Here is a 27,788-nt window from a genome sequence, read left to right on the forward strand (position 1 = left end):
TAGTAATTTAACAGAGAAAATAGGTATAAAATCTAATGTTTCTTGAGCACATACTATGCCATAGTCTATGCTGAAAACTATATTTTCATAGTAGAAATCTTATTTCTATTGCAGCACCTTATTTTCTTGGTTTTTTTTTTTTTTTACTTATTCTAAGTGTTATTTCCTATTCACTCTTTTACTAGTTTTAATTTGCCTATATTAGTCTTTTCTATCGTCCACTTACCTCACTCTGTTGTTCATATTCATATTCCCAACAACTCAAGGTCCGTAGTCTAATGGTAAGTTTTATTCTCTTTTTTCAAAAGTGACAACAGTTTCAGAAAAGCTAAGTAATTTCCTTGTATTTAAGGAAGCTAAGATTGCAACCCAGATCTCATTTTCAACCCTGACTAAATGCAAAATCTTGCTTACATTTTATTATTTTACTCATTCTAAAAATATTTTTGAGCTTGAAATGAGTTAGCTGTGGTCTGTCAGGGATGTCCAACATTTTGGTGTCTGTGGGCCACACTGGAAGAAGAGTTGTCTTGAGCCACACATTAAGTACTTTGCAACATGGAATCACAAAAAAATCTTACAATGTTTTAAGTAAATTTACAGTTTTGTGTTGGGCCTCACTCATAGCCATCCTGGGCCACAGGTTGGACACCCCTAGCTAGGTCCTACTGTATTATAGTATATTTGTAACTATCTCTGAATCAAGAAATTTAACTCAAGTTCTAGTTCAGTCACTCCTATAATTTTGAGGAAAATTGCTGTAGCTCACCATTATTTTTCATTAAATTTTTCTGCACTAGTGAGTTTTCACCAAAAGAAGGTAACAATTTTATAAATGGCTTTATTACAGGAACACTTGCCTGGACCTGTCTTCTCTGTGGTTTGATAAGCAGTTTTATCTGTCCAAAACCACTTCACAAGAAAGACTTGCTTTTTATAATTGCTACCTCTGTTCTCTGTTATCAGTCAACCTATGTCCCTTAGATGTTACTCCCTTGCCGTGTTGCTGCCTTATTAAGAAAATGAGCTATAGCTTACTTTTCCAGCTTCTAAAATAATAGAAGGCCATGAGAAATTTAGTGTTCACTGTCTGCAGAAAATGTTTAGTTTTTCCTTGTTCTCATGGAGAGGAATCAGTGTGCAGCAAGCCAGTACTTGTCTTCTCTCAACTTGAAGAGACTGGAAAGATCAGTAGGAGTCAGTGTGAATGCAGACTGCAAATTTAGCGAGCCAGTTTTATGAACTATAAAATAGTAATAAAATATAGTTGGCTATTTTTATTGAAAAAGATATACTCATGAAATTACTGAGCACCAGCACCTAGCCTATAGCATTCCCACAATTAACATTTAACAGTAATGTGTTACATTGTTACACTAATGGCCTCCAGTGAATCATGCCTCCTTCTGTTTATGGCCTTGTAACACTCTTTCCCCCTAAGCTCTACCTAAGATGACTTCACAACAAAGCTTATGACTCACATGAGAACTAGCTCTCCCACCCTTGGAGAATCTTCAAAAATTCTATTATTTTGGCCCATTTCTAACATCTCCCACATTGATTCTGGGTTTACCTTGCTTAATTGATAGTTTTTTTAAAAAATGCAGTAAGCAGGGACTTGAAAAGAGCTTGTGCACTGGGACTTGCCTTCCTGCTTTCCTGGAATCACCATTTAAAGAGGCTTAGGCTAACTTACTAGAGGATATGACCACAAGTAGCCAGGACTACTTTTCCAAGCTGAGACACCTACCCTTTAGGTATCTAGCCCTAATCAAGCCGGGTATCAGTACACACGAATGACCCCAGGCATAAACAGCATAAGAAGTGTGTGTGTGTGCGTGCATGGGTGTATCAAATACAGACATCTATATGAAATGATGGAGTTTAAGATTAAAGGGTCTCATAAATCTAAAATTAGTAGAGTAGACTAGCAACTCTCCAGAAGGACCTGATGCTACAATTATGAGGTAGAATTTTTTCTCAGGGTAGGTAATGTCAGCTTTGCCCTTAAGATGATCAGCTGATTAGAATAAGTCCATCCACATTATGGAGTATATATAATCTTCACTTAAAATCATCTGATTGTAGATGTTAACCACATCTACAAAATACCTTCATAGCAACTCCTAGGTTAGGGTTAGAATACTTGTACTACTACTATAGCCTCATCAAGTTGACATTTCTAACTAACCATAATAGTAGTCATCATGAACAATAAACATTTTTTGATGCCATTCATTCAGTAAAGATGAGCACCTCATTGATAAACCCACTTGGTACTTCTTTTTTAAAATTTTTGTTTTTTAAATCCTCACGCAAGGATGTGCCTGTTGATTTTAGAAAGATGGGGAGAGAAACATCGATCATTAAGTGCCCCCTGACAGGGGAATGAACCCTCACCCTAGGCAATGTGCCATGACCAGCAATGGAACCTGCAACCCTTTGATTTATGGAATGGTGCTCCAACCAACTGAGCTACACTGGCCAGGGCCACTTGGTATTTCCTAAACCCCTCATCTGTACCAAGTTTATAAAGGGCCAAGATAGTAGAATTTTAAAAGATTATCCAAGGAAGCTTGTAAATGAGGGAAAGGTAGAGAGCTAGTTCTAGTGCATGTTTATGAGCTCAGTTGTGAACTCATCTGAGGTTCTGCCCCAAAAAAGCCACCTGTTGGTGTAGAGGTTGGAGGTGGGTTGGGGTTGCAGGGGAGCCTCAGCAAAGAAAAGCTAGATACCACCATTTTCTGAAGGAAGGAATGGAGAGCATCCTTCTAATGAAAGAAGATTGAAAATAGAGATGATAAGTGTCACAGGTGGACACAGGTAACCAGGTTCTTAGTGATCACGAACAATGAATGGAACCAAACACATGGAGGGTTTAAAGCAGAAAGAGAGAGAACAGATCTGTTAAGTGATAGTGCACTTCGCAGCACATGGAAGCAGACCAACTCAGAGGAGAGAGTGACCTCAGTGGCTGGAGGGATTCTTTTCTTACAGGGCAGATATTTCCTGCCTACTTTGGATGGGCTTTTTACTGTGCATGTACAAGCAGTTATGTTACTTTTAAGTTATTGCACATGTGGTCTCCCATGATTTTCCTTGATTGCCCACTGGGGAAAGGGGTTCCCACAATGCTAATTTATTATAAGGTGGTTATAATGAAGCAGGGGTCATGTAGCATCTTCTGTGCAGGTGTAGTCATGATTCACCATGATTCAGTTCTTTTCCAGAAGCAGGGACAACCAGTCTTAGAAGAGAGTCTCTGTCCTGTATGGATGCCCTTTGTCCTAGACCTGAGGTGCCTCCGGAGTTTACTCATTCCTGAGGAACCAGTCTTAGACCAGGGTTTCTGTTTTGTGTTCATGTCCATTTTCTTACTCCTGGGCGCCTCCGGAGTTTCCTCACTCCTGACTATGTTCTCAAAATGAACTTCAGGTAACTGTCCCCAATGATGTGGGATTTTTGTCCCCAAGGAATCCTCAAACACCTGTGAGAGTCTCATTGTTGGTTAAGTAAGTAGTTAAGCAAGCTCTTTTGCTTTCTTTTTTCTCTCCATTTTGTTTTATCTCTGTAGTGTTCAAAAACTATTTTTAACAAGAATGTAAGGTACTATCTCTAGGTTAAAAAAAGAGAGAGAGAGAGAGAAGAAACCACATTCCCTATTCCATAACGACAGGCTTCTCTTGTACAGCAAGTCCAAACCTGGGGTAAAGGACAATTCCCAAAGTTAAATGAAGTTTAGAGTTTTGATTATTATGTTGGAATTGAACATTCCATTTACTGAATGAAATTTTTACAATTGAAAGTGACTGAATAACTTTTTATTAACTAACTATATAAATCACGATATTTGTTCAAGTTTAAGTAACATTTTTGTAACCTCGTGTTTTTTAATCCTATAAATTCAGCCTAAAAATATTATTTATAAAGTATCATGTCACTTTTTTAAAATAACAACTCCAGTTAAAAGAACAAAATGGGCACAGAGAAATGACCATGTGAGGACACAGTGAGAAGGCAGCCATCTGCTGGCCAAGAAGCCAGGCCTCAGGAAAAACCAACTTGCTGCCAACACCTTGATGTTAGACTTCTAGCCTCTGTGAGAAATACATTTCTGTTATATTTAAGCCAGCCAGTCTTTAGTATTTTGTTATAGTGGTCCTAGCAAAGTTTGTAATTTCCCTGAGTAGGTTTTTAGTGGCATATAACTTACCTCTGCTGTGTTGAAAATATGAGACCTCTTAATGATTAGATGAGCCTTTCTCTTACTCTAACTTGCTTTTGCATTTGTAATATGCCAAAGCTAAGTGCCTGGTGTTCTCGTTTTCTTATTAGTATGATATGCTTCACTTAGTTGGATTTTTCTTTTTTCTAGACATTTTGAGTACATTTGCTAAAACTGAAATGAGTCTCAACAAATGAATAAATTATTTTTTTTAAAAAGAACTAAATGCCCTTAATCAGCTATATTTAAGTTACCTTAATTTAAAACTGTATTTGTAATTCTAATGTATTCATTGTTACTCAAGGACTTCAGATACCAGGCTTAACATGCAAAATTTTTCTCAATACTTAAAACAATTTTTAGAAAGCTAATATACTAAAATGAAAAAAACAAAACAAAAAAGAACAACAACCAAAAAACAATAAAGCCAGTAGATTAAGTTTAACACTTTTACAACTTATTCTATAAAAATTCGAATATTATTTGTAAGTTTGGCTAAATTCTTTTACTTTTATTTTTTCAATAATTTATATGAATCAAACTGACAGTATACGCAGGGGAGGGAGCAAGAATGCAAATGTTCTGGAGAATAACTGTTTTGCAGACTTTTTTATACATTTGAAATTGAGGGAGGAGGAAATGGAAGGAAAATTACTTGGAGGTGGGAGAATGCAAGGTGGGATTGGATTGCTGGACAGTTAACAAGATCATGTGCTCTCGGGGAGCACATGGGGAGGTCACTGGGGAGGAGTCAGAAGGGGTTGGAGGAGGAGGTTGCCCAAGGCAATGGTAAATAGCCTAGGACAACTGGACTGGCTATTCTGGAGAAGGTGAATGCCCCCAGAGCCCGTGGAATAATGGGCATGGAGGTTGGAAATAAAAGAAGCACTGTGGCTCTCGGACTGGCTGGCTCTTTTCCTCAAGGATGCCTGGATGATAGTGCTGCAGCTGTCTGTTTCCCAGCGGATGGCATTTTGGATGGGAAGGAACTCCAGGCATAACCTAGAATCAGGCTGGCCTGGCAGAGAGTATAGACTCTGAGGCAGAAGCCTGCCATCCTTCCAAAATTGTGTAGCTTTTGTACAGTACGTTATTTTCGTTTGTAAACTAACCCTGTAGATATAAGATAACTAAAAACAGGGGGAAATGATAGGAGAACCCAGGTGTTAAGAGTTTAGCCTTAATTGATAGGCTTAAGACAGTCAGAGGTGCCCAACCTTTTGGTGCCTCTGGGCCACACTGGGAGAGTTTTCTTGAGCCACACATTAAATACACAAACACTAACGAAAAAAAAACGGATGAGCAAGGGAAAAAAAAAGATTTTAAGTGAATTTACAATTTTGTATCAGGCCTCACTCATAGCCATCCTTGGAGGGGGCCACCCTGGACCCCATGTGGAGGCCCTGAGTGGGACACCCCTTGAGTGATTAGAGCTATGACTTGATACGCTGAAGTGACTGCTTTTGAATAAAAACCCTTCCTTTATCACCAAATCTTTGCTTCTGGAATTTTGCCTAGAGGGTGATGGTGAGCAGCAGGACCCCCAATTGCTGGTCCGAGTAACATCATTGGATATCTTACACATGTTCATGTTCAGTAATGTAAGTGTTTGGATTATATAGAAGAACTCAAAGAAGAAGTATAACTATTATTATGTTTAATATCATTAGCACACAGGTAAAGACAAAATGGATTCTGCATTCAGCATCAGTCCATTGGTATACAGACCTTGTCGATGTCAGCAGCTTCTCAGCCTAGAGGGGTGTTTGATGACTATTGTAGGTCAAGGTGTCTAGATGTCCATTTGTGGTTAGGTGCCTTTTTTTTTTTAATGAGAAATGTGAATCAGTGAATTAACCCCTTTAAGTATATTTGCACATGAATTAGTTGACACCTGATAAGTTCCCTTCCAAGGAGCCTAGAGTCTTTTGTTTGATATGTTTTCCAGTAGACCAGTGAATTTCAACCAGTGTGCTGCAAGAGCCACTATGGTGTGCCTCAAGAATTTTTAAAACATGTAATATTTAACTGTTTAGTCACGGACAGTGACCTCTTTTCCCTTAGATTGTCAAATTAAAAAATATCAACAGCCGGCACAATGATAGCTGTCCAGTGTGAATGAATCAAAATTAAACCTAATTTTTTGTCAGATTAGCAAAAAATATATAGTTTTTTGTGTGCCGCAGAATTTTTATAATTAGTTTATGTGTGCCATGAGATGAAAAAGGTTGAAAATTGCTGCAGTAGATGAAATCTCCTGGTTGTAAGCCATGGTCTTTGCAGTCTCCATGTCTCCCGGGAGCACACTGTAAAATCAGTTACTGGTTTATCCATTTCTTTTACCTGGTTAGTAAGTCCTTGACAGTAAGGCAGAATGGCTCTGAATAGGATTGGTTCATATGCACTTTCATCCAGATGCATAGGGCAGCCAGTGACTATTTCATAAGGAGAGATAGGCTGTGTTTACAAGAAGAGGTAGATCTCAGGTTGAGGAGCACTATAGGGAGAGCTTTGGCTAAGGGAGATTAAATGCTTCTGAAAATTGAGCTAGTTGAGTTTTAATTGTACCATTTGTGTGTTCCACCTTTCTGGAGGACTCAGGGTGATAGGCACAATGAAAATGGTGTAGAATAGGCAAAATGTTACAAATTGATTGCATTATTTGCCCAGTGAAATGAGTCCCTCAGTTGTGAGAGGGAATTTCCCAACTAGGAATTAATTTTTCCAGTAAAAATTTACCTGCCTGTAAGGCTGTTGATTTCCAGTAAGGGAATGCCTTAACCAATGAGGGAAGATACAAATCATAATTGACACGTATTTGTGTCCTTGAGATGGTGGCATTACTTCAAGTGGACCTAAAGGAAGTGGCAATGTCCCTGGGATTCATGAGTGATTTTTTAGGGTTTTATTTGAGACAGATAGAACATCTGCTGTGTATTTTGTGAACTACTGTGTTAAAAAGGTTTCCAGTAATATCGTTTACCCCATAAAATCATCTTTTCAATACCTCAGTATGTTCTAGTGCATGATGAAGACAGGCAGTTGAGCCCCAATAAGTAGGATTGTATTCTTGTTGGGGTCCAAGCCATATCTGCTTGTCAGGGTTAAAGGTTCCCCCTTTTTGTTGCCATATCTTCCTCTTGACCTCTGTAGCTGTCTTTTGGCACTGTAATAGAGTCTTTTATTGACTTAGCAGGAAACAAAGAACATTGTTGTGTTTGGATAATGTGATCGCTTAGTGTTGCTTGTTTAGCAGCAGCATAAGCGAAATGATTTCCTTTAGCTTCCACAGTAGTAGCTCTAGAATGTCCTGAAATTTCAGTTATTGCTAATTGTCTTGGTAGCTGTATGGTATCTAATAATTCTGCAACCTGTTTTCCATTCTTTATAGGCTGTCCTCCGGAAGTTAAGAAGCCTCTTTGCTTCCTAGACATTCCAAAGTCATGAGTGACACCCAAGGCATGATGACTGTCAGAGTAAATATTGGCTATTTGATCTTTGGCCAACCTAAACTCTCGTTAGGGTAATTAATTTAGTTTGCTGGGCAGGTCTTATTTCAGGTAAATAACAACTTTCGGTTACATCTGCTCTGGAAGTTGCTGCATATCTAGCTTGGTAATGTCTGCTTGTCTTTGAGATAAGACCCATCTATATACCAGATTAAGTCAGGATTACTAATTGGAGATTCCTGTAATCTATTCCTAGAAACAAGAAGGTGGTCATAAATAAAATGAAACTGTGGGTGTCTTCATCCTGTAAAGAGGGCAGTAAAGTTGGTGGGTTAATGCTGATATATTGAGCTAAAATATTAGGCACAGAAAGCATGAATATTTCATAAGAAGCCAATCAGCTGACCAAGTAGTGCTGAGTACGATGAGAATTCAGTAAGGATTCAACAGGATGAGGATCATAAATGGCTGAAGGAGAACCCATACCTATCTCTCTGTTTGTTTGCATTTCACGGCAGTAGCAGAGATGGCTCTCCTACAGGGAGGAAGCTCTTTCTCTCCTGAGTCTAATTGCTGTCTATAATATCCTTGTTGATCCGAAGGTCTTGATATCCTTTAGATGTTTAATGATCTCCATGTTTCTGAGTTAAAACCCTTAAAACATTTATGTTCATGTATGAAGAAGGAATTTAGTAATTAGAGTTTCTCAAAGGAATTTTATAATTAGAGCTTTAGAAAGTTTTTCCTTTAGATCTTCAAGCTTGTTTCCCTTCAGTGTTCCATTGGATTGGATCACGTCCATCTGATTTTAATAAAGCATAGAGTGGTTGAGCCATTAATGAAAAGTGTGGAACCCAGTTACAAAAGTATCCAGTCAGCCCTATGAAACCTCTAAGCTACTTCTTAATTCTTGGAAGGGGAAAGAGTAAGATTCCTCTGAGTCTTTTAGGATTAATTATTAGCCCATGTTTAGATTTATTTATTTTTTTAATGGCCAAGGTATTTTACTTGAGGCAAACAGAATTGAAGCTTGTCCTTGGACACTTTATGTCCTTTTGTAGTTATCTGTAGTAATAGGTTAAATTGTGTTCTTTTGGGAGTCTAGTAATGTCCTAGAGCATAAAAGTAAATAATCTATATGGGATTAGAGTGTAATCTCTAGGAAAATCAACATCATTTAAATCAGTTCTTAGTATCTGCGGGAGATTGGTGGGACTCTGTATATTCCTGGGGTATTACAATCCAGGTAAATTGGCAAAATTCCCAGATGAAGTTAAAGAGATATTTACTGTCATAAGTTTCTTTACTTGAAAGATACGGGAATTGTAGGGGCTCATACATGGAATTATCAACCCTCCTTTTAAGTAATCTTGTATAATGGGTTTATTTCCAGCTCTAGCACATCAGGTCTTACAGGATATTGGCAAAGATTATGTGGAGGCTGAGTATTGTCAATAGTTATTTTGATAGCAGCAAGTGATTTGATCTTACCGATATCTGTTCTGGAAAGACCCCAGAGCTCCATAGAACATTCTGCAGCAAGTGTTCAGTTTTAAGATTAGTTTTCTCTTGTGGGGGTTCCTTTAAATCATGATTTTCTCAGTGGTTCAGCATCTGATTTATTTAGTTTTAAATACATTCTATTTTGATGAGAAAAGGATATATAAGTGTCAGGAGTTTCAAGAAAGTCTCTTCTTATTGGGTGGATTGGGTCAGATTTGACTAGCAAAAATACATGTTGCCCTGCAACATTCTCTAGTTGAAAGGGAATAGGTTCTGATTTAAAAATGAAAATTGGTTGATTGGATATCCCTACCATTTGTACAGAAGTTTTACTAGGAGGGAGAAGGAAACTTAATTGGGTAGGGTTAAGAATAGATTAAGTAGCCCCAGTATCTACAGTTTCCCCTTTTACAGTGTAACCAGACACAGGTCCAGCTGCCTGTATCTTTCAAAGCTGATATTCGAGAGACAGGTGCTGATGTAAAGGAAAGTGGTTTATTCAGATGCCAGTCATTTGGAAGATGGGGGACTCATCTCAAAGTCTATTTCAGGATATCGGTGCAGAGGTTTTTATAAGGAGGGAGAGGGAAAGCAGAACAGAGCAACCAAGTGGAGGAGGTTGAAAGGTTCGGTATGTGCGGATAAACGCTGTCCATTCCAGTAAGGCAAGTGATGGTCCGAGGTCCATCACCCTGGCTTTTTGCATGGAGGTCAGCAATACTCCTGAAGCTGAGATGCCTGGAGATCAGAGTGTGTATCTTTTGAAGTTAGTTCCTAGGATTCTTATACATACTCATTTACAAGCTACATATTAATAACAGTCAGCACTTACAGAAACAGTAGCAAAAGAATGGTGGGGTGGCTTATAGTTTCCCCATGTTACAATGGTAATTTCAGTTTCTCCTAAAGCATTGGTAAGGAGAAGGGGAAATAAATGTCTTCTCACAATCTTCAGAGCAGCCTTGTGCTTGCTCCTGTCTTCTTTCTTTTTCTAAATCCCATTTCAGTTTTCTACAATTCTTCTTTTTTACTCTCATATTTTAAAAAATATTTTATTTATTTTTAGACAGGGGAAGGAAGAGAGGGAGAGAAACATCACTGTGTGGTTGATATTTCTCGCACATGCCCCCTACTGGAGATCTGGCCCTCAATCCAGGCATGTGCCTGGACTGGGAACAGAATTGGTGACCCTTTGATTCGCAGGCCAGCCCTCAACCCACTGAGCCACACCAGCCAGGACAGTTTTCTACAGTCCTTCTTAAGATGACCTGGCCTTTCACAGTAAAAGCAGACCCCCCTTTCGCCTTATTGAAAAGGTCTTCAAGGGAGTCTGACCTGATTGTTTAGTCGTTAGAGCTGTAAACTCATAATTTTGGTAGCTTATCTTTTTCTTCCTTTTGAATAGTACAAACAGTTCATCAGCCAGAATCCCTAGTTTATCACCACTTGTGATCGGCCATTTCATTCCTGTTGTTTAATCAAAGTTACAAGTCTCCTGATACAATCCTTCCAGAAATGCCAAATTGAACATTGGATCGTTTTTGATAATATTTAAAACTGAAGACAATCCTGAATATTGTTAGAAAGTTTTTTTCCAAAATGTTTTAAGAAAGCAAGTATGGTTTCATCAGGTTTTTGTCTACATTGCCAGATTTTTTTTCCCCCTGGTCTGTTTCTCTGTGTGTTAAAAAATTCTCTGTAGTCTTCCAGCAGACCTTTCCTAGCCATTCTGCTGTTTTGCTCTCAGAAACCAATAGGTGCATTAGTTAGAGCACATCAGAATAACCAAGATCATATACTTTAGCTATAAAGTCAAATTTATTTGTGAACCCAACAGTCTTAGAAAATCTTGAGTTAGATTCCTTAATTCTCCTTCAGTTCAAACAGAGTAAATTATTGCTGGTTCCCTTTGTCCCGAGATTGGCTGTTCTCTAAAAGGGGCTGCCAGAATTTCTGGTTCTTCTAGACTGTCCTGATCTGGCTTTCTTGTGGTTTCCCCTAAGTCAGTAGAGAGTGGCAGTGGAGAGGAAAGAGGAGGAGGAGGAGAAAGGGAGAAAGTGTGGTATTGGCATTGAGCAGTTTTGGAAGCCGCCTTTAGTTCTAAGACAGTATCTAGAAGTTTCTTATTTACTTTCCAAAGAGAGGAAATTTTACCTGAGAATTCAGAGACAGTACTTAAAATGTGTTCGATAACTTCCTTAAGAGAAGAAAGTTCATCCGCTCCCTTTAGAGGCTTCTGTGTCCATTCAAGGTAAGTATTCCATTAATTCAGTTCAGTTTTAGAACATGCTTTTTCCAGTTGAGCACACAAAAATAATTAATTTAGAGGTACCGCAGAACCCCATTTTGGCCATTTTAAGTTGATCTCACTTTTAGTTAAATCTTCCCATTTCTGTAGATACTTAGAAGTTGAGGTGCCATACTTATTGTACATAAAATTTGCTCCATTAGGCAAATTTTTGGAAATTTGGCTGAAGGAAAGCTGGCTGGTGTGGGGCTTGCTGGTCCCAGAGGCACGATCTCCAATATTCATTTCAATTTTTCTTTTGAGCCAATTAAAAAAACCAAAAATAAAAGAAGTCACATTAAAAACTGTTCAAAGAAAGTCAGGAACCACTACCTAAAGCAGGTAGATTCAGGAATTTGAGAAAAGACTGACCCAATCTCACCGGATGGGAAGGTGGAAACTGGTGAAGCACATTGGGCGCCTGCTACTACCGTTGCACCAGGTCTAGGTTTGGGATGGGGTCCTGGGTGGGCTTCCTCAGATTCCTGCCCCACTACTTCAAGTAAATGTCAATTTAAGAATGTGCAGCCTGTAGAAATATTTTATAATAATTTATTTAAGCCAAAAAGAGGACACAAGTAGAAGGAAGAGCTCAACAGACTGACATATATGCTTCAGGGAATAAGAGTTTGCAGCTTCTTTTTATGCAGTGAGACTGAGGATGGAATGTAAGGAAGTGGGAGAAAGCACAGATTAGAAATAGATTACAAAATAGTTAAGATTAGATTACATGCTTTCTTGAGGGTGAATACAGTTTATTGCAAAGAATGTTACTGGCAGACACGCAGAAACAACCGACAGGGCTTGCTTAAGACAAGGATAATCCTTTTAGTAAAAAGCTGTATGCCTAGGGCATGACTGTCCAGCTGTGACCCACCTATGTAGGAATTTTGATCAGTAACCCTCTGAGATGACTTTCCATAGAACCCCTTTTGCATCCACACAATTGTCTTTATTCTTGTGATTTTATAACCTTCCTTTTTTTTTTTAAATTACTACCTTTTGTATCATTTTAGCATGTTTGATAAGGAGCTGAGGCAAATAAATATCTGTTCAGTCTCTGTAATCTCTAAACAAGCACTATCAACTTCCTTTTTTTTTTTTTTTTTTTTTTTTTTGATAAGTGTATAGGTACAAGTGTATACCGTTTAGAGATGGTAAATCACTTCTGGATTCAAAAGAAGCCCTTACAGAGCTCTACCTCTCAGAGCAAGCCTGCACCTCGCCCTTGCCCCAACCCCCAGGCTTGTTACCATTGCATTTCTCTCCTAAACTCCAACTATCCAGAGTCTTTCTTTCTGCCTCTGTTGCTTGTTCCCTGAGCCTGCTCAGTCCAGCTGGCAAACTTCTACTACCTCTGTGACTTTCTAAACAAACTTTTTCTTTTTATATTAAATTTATTGAAGTGACATTGGTTCATAGGGTCATGCTGGTATACATTTCTGTAATGCATGATCTATATATTGCATCGTGTGCCCACCACCCAGAGTCAAATTGTCTTCCATCATCATATACTGGGCCCCTTGACCCTTTATTGACTCCCTCTGGTAACCATCCAAAGTCAAATTTTCTTCCATCGTTAGATATTTGGCTCTTTACTAACCCCCACCTCCTCCCTCTGGTAACCATCATGCTGTTGGAAATGCAAATCAAAACTATGAGTTGCTGTTGCCAAACAGCAGTCGAGGTCCCGCTGCCCAATGCCATCCTCTAGGTAAAATTCCAGAGGCAAAGTTTTGGTGTCAAAGGAAAGGAGTCTTTACTTAAAAGCTACACAGTTTTGGAATAACAGCTTTCCACATGCATCAGTCACTTGAGCATATCAATTAAGACTAAACTCTTTAATTCCTGAGTTCCCCTTTTATTCCCCATGTTAGTTTTAGTTTACAAACTAAAACAAGGTAAGATACAAAAAGCTATAGAATTTTGGGACAGTGGCAGAGCTGGTGCCCTTTAGGACTCACAAAGGATAACCATGCTACCCTCTGTCAGGCTAGCCAGATTCTTGGAGTTTCTTCTCATATCCAAAATCCATCTAAAATACTGTCTTCTGGAAAGGCAAGTAGCTGCAGCAGGATCATCCAGGCATCCTCAAGGAAGAAGAGCCAGTCTCTGTCCTTTTACTTGAAATTTTCTGGCCCATAATTCCCTGTGCTCCTAAGGTGTTCCTCAGCCAATCCCTTCCAAGGCTATTTACCATTGCCTCGGGCAACCTCCTCCAGGGACCCCTCCATACTCCTCCCCAGGGATCTGATCAGATCTCTTTATAGCAATACCACCTCACCCCTGTTAGAATGGCTATCAACAAGACAGATAATAACAAGTGTTGGAGAGGTTGCAGAGAAAAAGGAACCCTATTCACTGCTCATGGACCTGTACACTGGTACAGCCACTATGGAAAACAGTATGGTGATTCCTCAGAAAATTGAGACTTAGAGTTACCATATGACCCAGCAATCCCTTTTCTGGGTATCTATCTGGAAAACTTGAATACATCTATTCGCAAAGATACATGCACTGCCATGTTCATTGCAGCATTATTCACAGTGGTCTAGACATGGATACAACCAAAGTGTACTTCAATAAAAGGTTGTATAAAGAAGACATGGTACATATATACAATGGAAAACTCTCTCTTACTAAAAAAAAAAAAAAGAGAGAGAAGCCCTTACATAATTTTTGTTTTAATTGAAAATATAGTTTTGTTTTGAAGAAAATATATTTCTTCAAAAGGTACAGCTAATTCCTTTTCATGATTTATTGGATTAGATTTTGCACTTCTTCAAAAAGTCCTAAAACATCCTAAGGTTTTACTCTCTGGTTCTAAAGATACTTTAATATTTTCTCATATATATAAACTGTCAGTGTAAGAAACATCCAGGACTGCAGAGAATTTCTGAGTTTATCTGAGCTAAACTGACCACATTGCTGGGAAGCGCAAATGTTCCAGAGAATGACAGTTTCTTCTATATATTTATAATTAAGGAGGAAATGTAAAGAAGGTTTACATGAAAGTGAAAGAAAGCAGGGTACAGGATAGGAAACAATGTTATGTGTTCCCTTGAAGGGTGGTTATGCCTCTAAGGGGTCTGAAAAAGAGGCATTTCAAAAGTGTGTTAACCTAGATGCACAAAAAAAATGGACAGGGCTACCTTAAAGAAAAGATAAACCATTTATAGGCCTGGAGATGACTACCCACTGTAGCCTTCTCAGTTAGGAATTTATGATCAGATCACCCTTTGAGGTTACTTTTGGTCCTGAACTGTCAGCCTCTTCCCCATCAGTCTGTCTCTCTTTTGCATGCTACTTCAGTTTCTTCATTAGATTCCACATATGAGTGAAATCATGTTTTTTGTTGTTCTCTGCCTGGCTTATTTCACTTAGGATAACATTCTCCAGGTCCATCTGTACTGTTGGAAAGGGTACAATTTACTTTTTTTTTTTAACAGCCAAGTAGTATTCCATTGTGTAAACGTACCATAGTTGTTTAATCATTCCTCTACTGATGGACACTGGGGCTGCGTCCAAATCTTGGCAATTGTAAATAACACTGCTCTGAACATAGGGTGCTTATATTCTTTGAGATTAGTGTTTTATGTTTCCTTGGTTAAATTCCCAGAAGTGGAATCACTGGGTCATAAGGCAGATCCATTTATAATTTTTTGAGGTATCTCCATACTTCTTTCCACAGTGGCTGCACCAGTCTACATTCCAACCACGACTGCAAAACGGTTCCCTTTTCTCCACACTCTGGCCAGCACTTGTTTTTTGTTGATTTATTGATGATAGTCATTCTGACCGGTATGTCAGAATGACTTAATTTACATTTGTCTGATGATTAGTGACGTTGAGCATCTTTTCATATATCTGTTGGCCATCTGTATGCCCTCTTTGGGGAAGTGTCTATTCAGGTCCTTTGCCCATTTTTTAATGGGTTATTTGATTCTTTTGGTGTTGAATTTTGTAAGTTCTTTATAAATTTTGGATATTAATCCCTTGTCAGATATATTGGTGAATATGTTCTCCCATTCTGTGGGTTGTCTTTTTGTTGATGGTCTCCTTCGCTTTACAAAAACTTTTTAGTTTGATATAGTCCTGTTGGTTAATTTTTTTTTCTTTTGTTTCCCTTGCCTGGGGAGATATATCCAGTAAAATATTGCTATAAGCAATGTCCAAGATTTGGTGTCTGTGTTTTCCTCTTGGATTTTTATGGTTGCAGGTCTAACATTTAAGTCTCTGATCCATTTTTAATTTATTCTTGTGTGTGGTGTAAGAAGGTGGTCTAGTTTCATTTTTCTGCATTTATCTGTCCAATTTTCCCAACACCATTTGTTGAATAAACTATTTTTAGCCCATTGTATGTCCTTGCTTCCTCTGTCAAATATTAATTGACTATATATAAAAGTGTGGGTTTATTTCTGGGCTCTCTATTCTGTTCCATTGAACTATGTTTGTTTTTATGCCAATAACCATGATGTTTTGATTACTATGGCCTTATAGTATAGTTGGATATTAGGTACCATGTTTCCTCTTTTTTCTTCTTTCTCAAGATCACTGTTGCTATCTGGGGCCTTTTTTTGGTTCCATATAAATTTTTGAAATATTCTAGTTTTTTGAAATACATCATTGGAATCTTGATAGGAATTGCATTGAATCTATAGATTGCTTTGGGTAGTGTGGACATTTTAATGATGCTAAAATTCTTCCTATCCCTGAACATGGTATGTGCTTCCATTTATTTGTATCTTCTATTTCTTTCTTCAAGTGTCTTATAATTTTCTGTGTACAGGTCTTTTACATCCTTGGTTAGATTTATCCTCAGGTATTTAATTCTTTTTGAAGCAGTCATGAATGGGATTTTTTTTTTTAATATCCCTTTCTGATATTTCATTATTGGCATATAAAATACAATTGATTTCTGGATCTTATTTTTGTATATAAAATACAGTTGACTTCTGGATATGATTTTTGTATCCTGCTACTATACTGAATTCATTTATTAGTTCTAGTATTTCCTAGGTGGAATCTTCAGGGTTTCTAAGTACACTATCGTGTCATCTGTAAATGATGACAGTGTTTTCTCTTCCTTTCCAATTTGGATGCTTTGATTTTTCCTTGTTATCTAGTTGCTGTGGCTAGGACTACCCAATACTGTGTTCAATAAGAAAGGTAAGAGTGGACATTCTTGTGTTGTTCCTGATCTTAAGAGGAACACTTGAAATTTTTGCCCTTTGAGTATGATGATGGCAGTGATTTTGTCATATATGGCCTTTATTATGTTTAGGTATGTTCCCTCTATTCCCGCTTTACTGAGAGTTTTTGTCATAAATGGGTGCTAGATTTTATCAGATGTTTGTTTTGCATCTATTGGAATGATCATGTAGTTTTTATACTTCATTTTGTTTATGTTTACACATTTGTGAATGTTGTACCAACCTTTCATTTCTGGTATAACTCCCATTTGATTGTGGTGTATAAGCTCTTCGATGTGTTGCTGTATTTGGTTTGCTAATATTTTACTGAGGGTTTTAACATCTATGTTCATCAGGAATTATGGCCTATATAGTTTTTTGTTTGTTTGTTTGATATTGTTTTTTCAGTGTTTCTATCTGGTTTTGGAATTAGGATAATGCTGGCCTCTTAAAATGAGCTTGGGAGTCTTCCCACCTCTTGACGGTTTTTTTTGGAATAGTTTGAGAATAATGGGTGTTAGTTCATCTCAGAATGTTTTGTAAAATTCACCTGTGCCATGTTGTCCAGGGCTTTTGATTGTTGAAAGTTTTTGGAATACTGCTTCAGTTTCACTGGTTGCAGTCTGTCTATTCAGATTCTCTGATTCTCCCAGACTGACTTTTGGAAGTTTGTATGTTTCTAGGAATTTATCCATTTCATTCAGGTTGTCTAATTTGTTGGCATATAGTTGTTAAGAATATTTTCTTACAATCCTTTGTATTTCTCTGGTGTTAGTTGTTATTTCTCCTCTTCATTTCTGATTTTACTTGGGTCCTCTCCTTTTTTTAATGAGCCTGGTTAAAGTTTTGCCAATCGTGCTTATCTTTAGCACTCAGATTCATTGAGGTTTTCTTACACTCTTTTTTTCTACTCTGATCTTTATTACAATTTCCTTCCTTCTACTGACTTTGGGCTTTGTTTGTTGTTCTTTTTCCAGTTCCTTTAAGTGTAAAGTTTGTTTATTTGAGTATTTTCTTGTTTCTTGAGATAGATCTGTAATGCTATGAATTTCCCTCCTAGGGTTGGTTTCCATGTGTCCCACAGATTTCATGTTGTTGTGTTCTCATTTTCATTTGTTTTGAGGTATATTTTCATTTCTTCCTTGACCTCATTGTTGACCCATTGTTACTAACACATTATTTAGCTTCCATGTCTTTGTGTATTTTTTAGTTTTCTTTTTCTTTTTAAAGATTTTATTTTATTTTTAGAGAGAGGGGAAGGGAAGGCGAGAGAGAGGGAAAGAAACATCAGTGTGTGGTTGCCTCATGTGCTCCTCCTACTGGGGACCTGGCCTGCAACCCAGGCATGTGATGTGAGTGGGAATCAAACCGACGACCCTTTGGTTTGCAGGCCAGCACTCAGTCTACTGAGCCACACCAGCCAGGGCTGCTTCTTTTGATTGACTTCTAGTTTTATAGCATTATGGTCAGAGAAGATGCTTGGTATGATTTCAGTCTTCTTAAATTTATTGAGATTGTTTTATGTTCTAATGTGTTATATCCAAGAAAACGTTCCATGTGCACTTGAAAAGAATGTATTTCTGTTGCATTGGGGTGAAATGCTCTGAAGATGTCAATTTACCTTGGTCATGGCTGATTTGATAACAAGCAAACTCTTTAAAATATCATCACATATATTGGGTGCAAGATTCAAGGTCATTACTAGCTGTGCACTTGTATGGGACAATTGTTTTTCTTTTTCCTCCTCCTCCTCCTAGCAAGCTCTTTAACATTTGTTGCAATACTGTCCCCATGATGTAGATGTTGTTATGCTTCATGTTGTCCCAAAGGTCCTTTAAACTCCTTACTTTTTTTCATTCTTTTGATGCTTTGCCTGGGGTTTTTTATTTTCTTGTTGTTGTTTTTTTTTTTTAAATTTATTTATCTTTTCAAATATTTTTTTTCTCTTGTCTTCCAAATTGCTGATTGAATCCTCTGCTTTATCTAACCTACTGTATTCCTTCCAGGCTATCATTTATTTCAGTATTGCATTGTTTATTATTCATTGGTCATTTTTTTTTTATGGTTTCTATGTCTTTTTTCATGCTGTTGAGCATCCTTATAATCATTATTCTAAATTCTTTCTGGAGACAGAAAGAATTCTGCTTGACAAATTGCTTGCCTCCATTTCATTTAGTTCCTCTTCTGGAGAATTCTCTTTTTCTTTTATATGTGGCCTCTGTCTTTGTCTTCCCATTTTGGCTGCCACTTTTTGTTTGCTTCTATGTATTAGGTAGATCTGCAAAGACTCAGGAGGTGACCTATGTCAGACACTGCCTGTAACTAGCCCTGGGCAACCTGTTTGGAGCTATCGGCAGTCCACAGCTGGTGGCTCTGCCTGCTGGACCTGGGCGTGTGTAGAAAAAACCAGGCTGTTCACCAAGTCTAGCCTTTACAGCCCTAGGCCTGATGTAGGGTCATATAAGTCTCAAAATTCCCAGAGATCCACCTCTGCCTGCAGGTTTTCTGTTAGGCTTAATCAGTGAAATTGCCTCCAACTTTACTCCTCAGCAGCAGGGCTTAAGCTCCACAGGGCAGGGCAGAGTAATTCCTATGGATGGCGCTATTACTGCCCCTCAGGCTGATGCCACTCAGGGGAGAGCTCTGCTTGAGAAAAATGGCTTCTGTAGTATGGGTAATGAATCAACACAGGGATTCTGGCAGCTGATCCTTCAGCTCTCTCACCAGAGCCACTAACCCTAGACTCTTACGCATCTCTAGTCCACTCTGCCCTCCCTCTCCTAGGGCCCAGGGTAAGTGGCTGCAAATCAAATTTTATGTGTTGGCACTTTAAGAGGGTGGCAACATATCTAACTGTCTCCCCCTCACAGACAGAGCCCCTGCTGCTTTTCACAGCCAATGTTATTTGGGTTCCTTTCCCAGTTTTGGTACTATAGGCTGGGGAGCACAGCTTGGGATTTAGACCCCAAGCTTCTCGGGAAAACCCCCCCTGACCCAGCTGCTGAAATATCTCTCCAGGACTTCAGCTGCTGCCCATGGAACTCCAGCCAGCCCTTTTGTTGCCTCCATGTTCCCTACCAGTCTCATTTTGCTGAAGTGGTTTATTCCATAAGTCCTTGGTTATAAGGCTTCTCTCCAGTTAATGTTCAGTGTGTTATTCAGGATGATTTTTCTATAATTTAGTTGTAATTCCATTTTGGTCCTGGGAGGAGGTTAGTGTAACTTCCACCTACTCTGCCACTATCTTGGATCAAATATTTGTTTTTTCACAAAGATTTAGTTACTCGTGGATCACATCCTACTAGTTTTTTAAAGTTATCTTGTATATATATCTACGTGTGTGTGTTTCCCAGGTAATCTGTCCAGTGATAATTGTTAAGTTCATTACCTAGTTAGCTAGACAGATAGGTCTAAAGACTAAATGGTGAAATAAAGGACTGTAATAGAGGTTTGAAAATCCATATGAAAGAACAATTAATTCTGTATTATGTTAGAAATATGGAGAGGTAGTCACCTAGTGATTTTTAAAGGTGGATGACATTTGAGTTGAGCTTTGAAGAATTAATTTTCTGGGATAATTAGCATTCAGTCTTTGTTTTACTGAATATCCTTCTATTAAAACTGTACTTATTTGGGGGGAAAAAAGGAAACATGTTGCTTATTTAATTTTATCTTCACGATTTTCTCCCCACCAGATTTTGTGTACAAGTGCTTTGGAAAGATGGCTGATATTAGCCTCAAGGAAGTAACTTTAATAGTAGGTGTGGTTACTGCCTGCTATTGGAACAGCCTTTTTTGTGGTTTTGTTTTTGATGATGTTTCAGCGATACTGGACAATAAAGACCTACATCCATCTACACCTTTAAAAACTTTATTTCAGAATGACTTCTGGGGAACCCCTATGTCTGAGGTAAGTAATTACTTTCATAATTACTTTCATGTTACTTATAGGACTCTCAGATTTTAAAATATTCTGATAGTCTATTACTCCTAACTTTTTAAATCACCATTGTGCAATTAATGGATTTCCCTCCTGAATTTTATAAGACATAACATGTTTGTAAAAAAAATAAAAAAAAAAAATCTATAGTAGGAAGTTGAAGATACTATCTTTTTTAAAGCAGTTCTTGTTTCTTTCCTTGGTTGTGTACCTTGGCTTAATCTTCTAAAAAATATGTATGTCTGAAAAGCAAATGTGTTAGTATACCAATATGGTAATACAAGTCTGTTTTTGGATCACTGACTTTTTTTCTTTTCATGTGAGTGAGGCAAAAAAGATGACTATTTGTGATATAGTTAACCATTTAAAAATAGATCTAACTTTAAAATAAATTAGACCTTTGTAAAAATAGTAAGTACACATATTGCCAGTTTTTCTGCATAAAAATGTGTTATTAAAAATTTTAAATGTGTCATATCTTTTATCTAATAGTGAATTTGATTTTTATATTGAGAACCCAAAAGTTTATTTCATTTTTATGAGGGTATTCTTACTTTGCCAGGTGAATTCCTTGCCAGTTCAGGATCATACAGATTAGATTCTAATTTTAGTTCTATTATATAATAGCTGTGTGCAATAGGTAGGAATACAGCTTTTAGAGGGCAAGTCACTTTCCTAACCTATAAAACAATACCTTGAGGAAAGATACACACACACACACACACACACACAACACCTGGCACAAGGTTGGTGAAACATAAAGTATAACATTCTTTTATAGTTTGTCAGTCATCGTTAACGGCTTATTTCCAATTCTTCAAATTTGGAAGCTTCACAAGGATGGAGATGAGATCTTTTATTTCCCTAGTCATGAACACATAACAGGTATTATTTCTCATTAAATAATCAGACTCTATTGTCTTGCAGCCCTCCTGTTCTCACCCAATTCTAGCCTTTATAAAAATAAGTCTATTGATAACAAGAGAAAATGTATTCTGTTATAATGTACACTCTTTTCTAGAGAGTTTATTTCTCTTTACCCCTTACCCTTTATATAGAGACCCTTAGAAATGTGTCCATTTCCCTATCTTATGGCAGTGATTTAATCCTGATGTTGAGATTTTGACCTGACATGTTAGCTGGCCAGATTAAAGGGCTCATGAAAATTATCATCCCATGGTATTTGTGATTTTTCTCAGCTTCACAGATTAAAATTCAGTTTTGTTCAGAGTACCTATAAGAATGCTCTGAACACTCTTATAGGACACACTATAAGCAATAAACTCAAGTGGAATGTATGAACAAATTAGAATAACAGTTTATAGTGAGGAGTGTTACCTCCTCATATTTTTTGTTTTAACCCTCACCCAAGGACATGCTTATTGGTTTTTAGAAAAGAGGGGGGAGGGAAAGAGAAATATCGATTGGCTGTCTCCTGTACATTCCCCGACAGAGGACCAAACCCGCAACCTAAGTAGGTGCTCTGACCGGGAATTGAACCCAAGACCTTTTGGCCTGCAGAATGATGTTCCAGCCAACTGAGCCACACTGACCAGGACTTCTTGTAATTTCTGATAGGCATGTTCTCTCCCAGTAGGCATGTGCCACTAGGGAATAATTATTCTTGGTATGTAGGTGTCATAAGGTTGCTTGAATTAGCACTTTCATAGGGCCTAATGGTTGATTTTACCAAGTAATGAGAACCTAGAAGCTTGCACAGGCACAAACCTTTGTAATGCTATTTGTGCAAATGTAGATCTTAAAGACACATTTTGGACTTAGGACAGTATCCTGAGCTATGTGAATACTACCACATTAGGGAATCTTTAGACTCCTCTGGTCCTTTCATTGTTTAGATTAATTTATTTCTTTAGTAAGCCCATTCTTTAGATATGTAATACTCTGTTTATTGATGGTGCAACCCTGGCTACACATAGAATCTGCACTTAAAAAAAATAAATCACCAAGGCTCTACCCAAACCTATTAATTACAGTTATCTTGTGTTGGCATGCTGGCATCACTATTTTTTACTCTGTTTTGTCTGTATGTTTCCTTTCTTGTTTTTGTGGGATTTTGGGAGGGCAGGAAGAATGTGTATAAGTTATCCAGGTGATTGGTGCAGCCGTGGTTGAGAACTACTGACATGTAACAAGCCACACCCTCTGGCATTTGGCCTATGAAAAACTATGTTAAGGTAACTTCTGCAAATACTCTGTCACTATGTTTTACCATCCATATACGGTGGTTCACATTAACAGGGAACTGTGAGCTTATTTTTTTCATTATATTTATGCTTATTTATGTTTGTATTATCAACCAATATCATGATTAATTATTTCTTTAATATAACTGAATGTAATGATCTGAATTGTCTTGTTTTAATGGAACTAGCTGTTTTACTATATTTTCAGAGTAAATTTGGTATCTGAGCTGATGATTATCAACAACAGTAGAATCTTACCTAAATAGATTATTAATGAATTATGTAAATAATTAGTTATATTAATAATTTCTTTTGTTATTACCTATGGCATCTATACATCTAATAGACCTAATAAAGCAAGTGTTTATTCTGCAATTAAAAATACTTGTACCCTATCACTTTCTTGCTTCATCCTTTCCTCTTGAAAATATGTTCTAATGGAACCACAGTGACATTTCATGCACTCAAAATGTTTCTAGAACATTTTTCTGCTTTCTGGTACAAATCATGTCAATTTCATATACATAGTGCTCTAAAAACAATGTTGTATGCCTGGGCTGAAACAAAAAATATGTATAGGAATTAGCCAAACAGGAAAGAACACTCTAAGTAGACAGCACTCTTGCTGTGTGTGTTAATACAAACAGAGATATTAAAACGTTCCTGATTTCAAAGTGTTTGTTGCTTGTGCTTCCCTATGTTCTCTAGTGGGGATGAACAGGCTGATGTCTGTGCAACAGTGGTAAGTGATAGCAGAGCAAAGAAGCTGAGTGTGCATACCTTATAAAAATTACAAGAAATTGCCTTGGCCATGTGGCTCATTTAGTTGCAACGTCATCCCATACACCAAAAGGTTTCAGGTTCAGTTCCCAGTCAGGTCACATACGTAGGCTGTGGGTTCAATCCCTGGTCAGGGTGCGTACCGGGACAACTGATCATTGTTTCTCTCTCACATCGATGTCTCTTTCCTCCACCCTCCCCCAAATCAATAAACATCCTCCAGTGAGGATTTTTTAAAATTACAAGAAACAAGTAACATTATATTTTATATATATATTTAACTTGTGTGTTTTATTCTTAAACCTGATTTGATTTTATCTTAGAATAAAGCCATTTCTGGTTAAATAACTTCTGGTTTATAAAAAAAATTAGTATTCATGTAAAATTTGATTTATTGTTAGTGGAGACTGTCATAGCAAAGGTGTCTATTCTCTTATTCTAAGAAAGTTTTGCTCTTGTATTACTCTCTGTGTAATATTGGGATTTTCAGTTTAATGTATTGAGGCTTATACTTTATGGACATGTTTTCCATAAAACAACTAGAGGGTACTTTTTGAGCCATTATTCTTTAAACTGCAGTGATAAACATTCCATTCTTATATTTCCTTCTAAAATTCTAGCCAGCAGTTATATAAATGCTTGCATTGATAATAGATTGGGGAACAGGCTTTGGAGACAATACTGTGCTAAAACTTGAATAGTGCCACTGTTTTTTCTACTTTAGAAAAAATCTGTGTATCAAAGAGGATTTCATAGTCAAACATTTTTTCCTCTACTGTTACTTCTCTGAGCACTATATATCAAAGAGGAATTTGCTTTGTTTAGGAATTTAGGAAATAGGAAACACAGATTATCTGTTATCTTTGTGTTATTTTTTGGGCACTTCATTATTTTATTGTTATTTCTCAGCCAGATGTGATACTTTCGATAATAAATGCAATGATTAGTTTATATACCACCCCCCCTCCCGCCAAAGACCAAAGTACTTTAGTAATCAATGATTGTTTCTTCCTTTTAGGAGAGAAGCCACAAGTCTTATCGTCCTTTAACAGTATTGACATTTCGCTTAAATTATCTGTTTAGTGAACTGAAACCAATGTCATATCATCTCCTAAATATGATTTTTCATGCTGTGGTCAGTGTGCTATTTCTTAAAGTCTGCAAACTTTTTCTGGACAACAGAAGTAGTGTGATTGCTTCTTTACTCTTCACAGTACATCCAATACACACAGAAGCTGTAAGTAAAACTGTACATTAAAGTTTTACTATTTTTTTACAAAACCTATACAGTATTATAATGGTATATATATTTAAGAATAATATTTAACCATGACTTTATTATAGACTCTTAAATTACTACAGTAAGTCTTAACTCCCTGGTGCACAGAATCTAACTTCATACTACATAAAATTTTAACATTTAAAACAGTTTTTGAAATATAAACCTTTATTATTCAAGAACATAAGATATAATCACTCAAATTTAGTAATGTAACATAAATGAATACAGTTGTATTATTTGCTTACATTTAAACTGTGCCTCTGTGTGTATGTGTGTGTGTGCGTGTGGCGGGGGGGGAGTTAAGTTGTGTCTCCCACTATTTTGAACCTTTTGGTGTCTAGCATTTTCCCATACATTTACTAAAATGAGAGGTTGTTTAAAATTTTACAGTGAGTTCAGAATACATTAAAGGGAGAAGTTTGGTGTTTTGTATTTAAATTTTTACAATTTAAAAGGACTATTTAAAGTTTATTGTCTATTTAAACTTCAATTTGCAGGCTTATTATGAGGTAAAACTTAATGAATTTCTGATACTTTTGTATTTGAAAAACACTTGTATTTTAACAATATTTAACAAGTACTTAGCTTTTTTTTTTTCCTATTTTAGATTAATAACTACACTAAATATAGTACTATAATTATGTAACATGTTACCATTGGAGGAAGCTGGGTAAAGGGTTCATGGGATATCTCTCTACTATCCTGGTAACTTCCTGTCTGTCCATAATTATTTCAAAATAGTTTTAACTAATAAAAGAACTTAAAAGTCACTGATAAATTTATTTTTATGGAAGATACACAAATTCACCACATGAGGGCACTCAATGTCTAAGAAAAAAATGTGCACATGAAAAGTTTCGGTAATTTAGTTTCTCATTAAAGTGCTATTGCTGTTATGTACAGTTAAAATTTTGAAGATGCTCCTCATTAATATGACCCCCTCCTGTCCATTTCTAGGTAACGGGTGTGGTAGGAAGAGCAGAACTTTTGTCATCTATTTTTTTTCTAGCTGCATTTTTGTCATATACCAAATCAAAAGGACCGAAGAATTCCATAGGTAAATGTCTTAACATTTAATTTTTTTTTCTATAGCTGTAAAATTTGATCAAGCAATTTTTTTATCTACTTTGGTGCTGCTTGTCAAACATATGCCACACTTGGGGTTCATCATTATATAATACTACTTTAGCATGTATGGATATCTGAAGTTACGCAACATTGTCAATATTTAAATTTCTTGCATGTAGTTTGTATTTTATCATCACGAACAGATTCTCTATGATTTTTTTTTTTTTTTACAAATAACCCTATGATATAGGAGTTTTAGGGTAATTCTTAGTTCCATCTGCTGTTACCTGTAAGTGATACAAGTACCATTATTTCAGTTGTCTTTCTATAAATAAATAAGACCTCTGAAAACTGTGAATTATATTATTAGTCAAAGTTAAAAGCCCATTAGTGTACAGCTTTTATTGTTTTGATCATAGTTCAGCTCTTCATTGACTCCTTACCATGTGGCCTACCCTGGTCAGTTTGCACCTTTTAAATCATACTAGCATTTTTTTTTTAAACTGGAAAACAAATGAGGCCACATTTTCCGATAAGGAAACTGAAACTCAGAACAGTTGCCCAAAGTCACAAAACAAGTTAATGGTAGATACAGAATTACACCCACAAGTCATTGTTCTTTAATTAAATTACTACTGAGTAGTAGGCATTTAGTTAAAGTTGATGAAGTAGGTTTTTCATTTAAATAGAACATATGACTATTCTATTGTGAATTTTTAAAAGAATAGTATTGATTTAAATGCTTATTATTATAAACCTGTTTCAGTTTTTAGTAAGAATGGTACTTTACCTTGCTTAGTGGTTTTTAGTTTCAGGTTTTTAGTAAATTAAATATTGGTATCTGTGTGTTAATTGTAGATGTTTGTCTTTATTTCAAATTCATAGCTCATTAATCATGACACTTAAGCTTGTAAGTTTAAGTTTCTCTTCAAATTGGCCACCATACTTTTTTTTAAAAGTTAGTATTTGGTTAGATAATCTTGCACAAAATTTTTTTAGTTTGTATTATACATCGTGATGTTTGGTTTTGAATATGCACAGCATAAATTACTTAAATTTTTTAAATACATTTTATAGTGGTTTGTTTGGGGGGTTTTTTCCCCCCTTAAGATTTTATTTTTTTAGAGACAGGAGACGGGAAGAAGAGAGAGAAACATCAGTGCATGGTTGCCTCTTGGGTGTCCCCTAATGGGGACCTGGCCCACAAATCAGGCATGTGTGCTGACTGGGAATTGAACCAGCAACCCTTTGGTTTGCAGGCCAGCACTCAATCCACTGAGCCACAGCAGCCAGGCCTACTTAAATACATTTTTAAACATATGAAGTATAAGTCACTGGGAAATAGCATAAATGAGAGTATATTATAGAATCACAAGTAAAGTTTTCCAGTAATGTCTAATCATTGTCTAACTTAAAATATCCTTTTGTGGTGTTAAAAAATTATTTTGTGTAGTTTTATATTTTTCTGTTCTTAAATTGCAGTGTGGACTCCAATTGCGTTGACAGTGGTTTTAGTGGCTGTTGCAACATTGTGTAAAGAACAAGGAATAACAGTTGTGGGAATTTGCTGTGTGTATGAAGTATTTATTGCCCAGGGGGTAAGAAGAAATATAAATTTTTTTTATGTTATCATGTATACTATTTGAATCTGGTTATAATAAACTTATTCTCAAAATGTATCATTATGTAAATCAGTCTGTTTACCAATAATACCAAAACTTTGAAAGAAACAAGCATGCTTTATCTCAAAATCACTGAAAATTACTTAACATTTTAGAACACCTTCAGCTTTTTAAAAGCTATTTATTAAGTTTCAATAATGGAATTGTTAAGCAATTTGGCATACTTTACAATATAA

General features: G+C 36.7%; 1 protein-coding gene across 1 annotated transcript in view; it reads left to right on the forward strand.

Annotated features, from left to right (window-relative positions):
• The window catches only part of TMTC3 (transmembrane O-mannosyltransferase targeting cadherins 3), a 67,210-nt gene that overhangs the window by 2,778 nt on the left and 36,644 nt on the right, over window positions 1-27,788 (forward strand). The window contains exons 2-5 of the mRNA XM_054580177.1: window positions 20,352-20,566; window positions 24,599-24,817; window positions 25,820-25,919; window positions 27,413-27,528. Of these exons, the coding sequence (XP_054436152.1) occupies window positions 20,378-20,566; window positions 24,599-24,817; window positions 25,820-25,919; window positions 27,413-27,528 (624 nt within the window). The 5' untranslated portion in view covers window positions 20,352-20,377. The remainder of the gene's footprint in view (window positions 1-20,351; window positions 20,567-24,598; window positions 24,818-25,819; window positions 25,920-27,412; window positions 27,529-27,788) is intronic.

This window comes from Pteronotus mesoamericanus, unplaced genomic scaffold (genome assembly GCF_021234165.1).
Source record: "Pteronotus mesoamericanus isolate MK-2021 breed Mesoamerican mustached bat unplaced genomic scaffold, CSHL_Meso_final contig_56, whole genome shotgun sequence".
Taxonomy (NCBI): domain Eukaryota; kingdom Metazoa; phylum Chordata; class Mammalia; order Chiroptera; family Mormoopidae; genus Pteronotus; species Pteronotus mesoamericanus.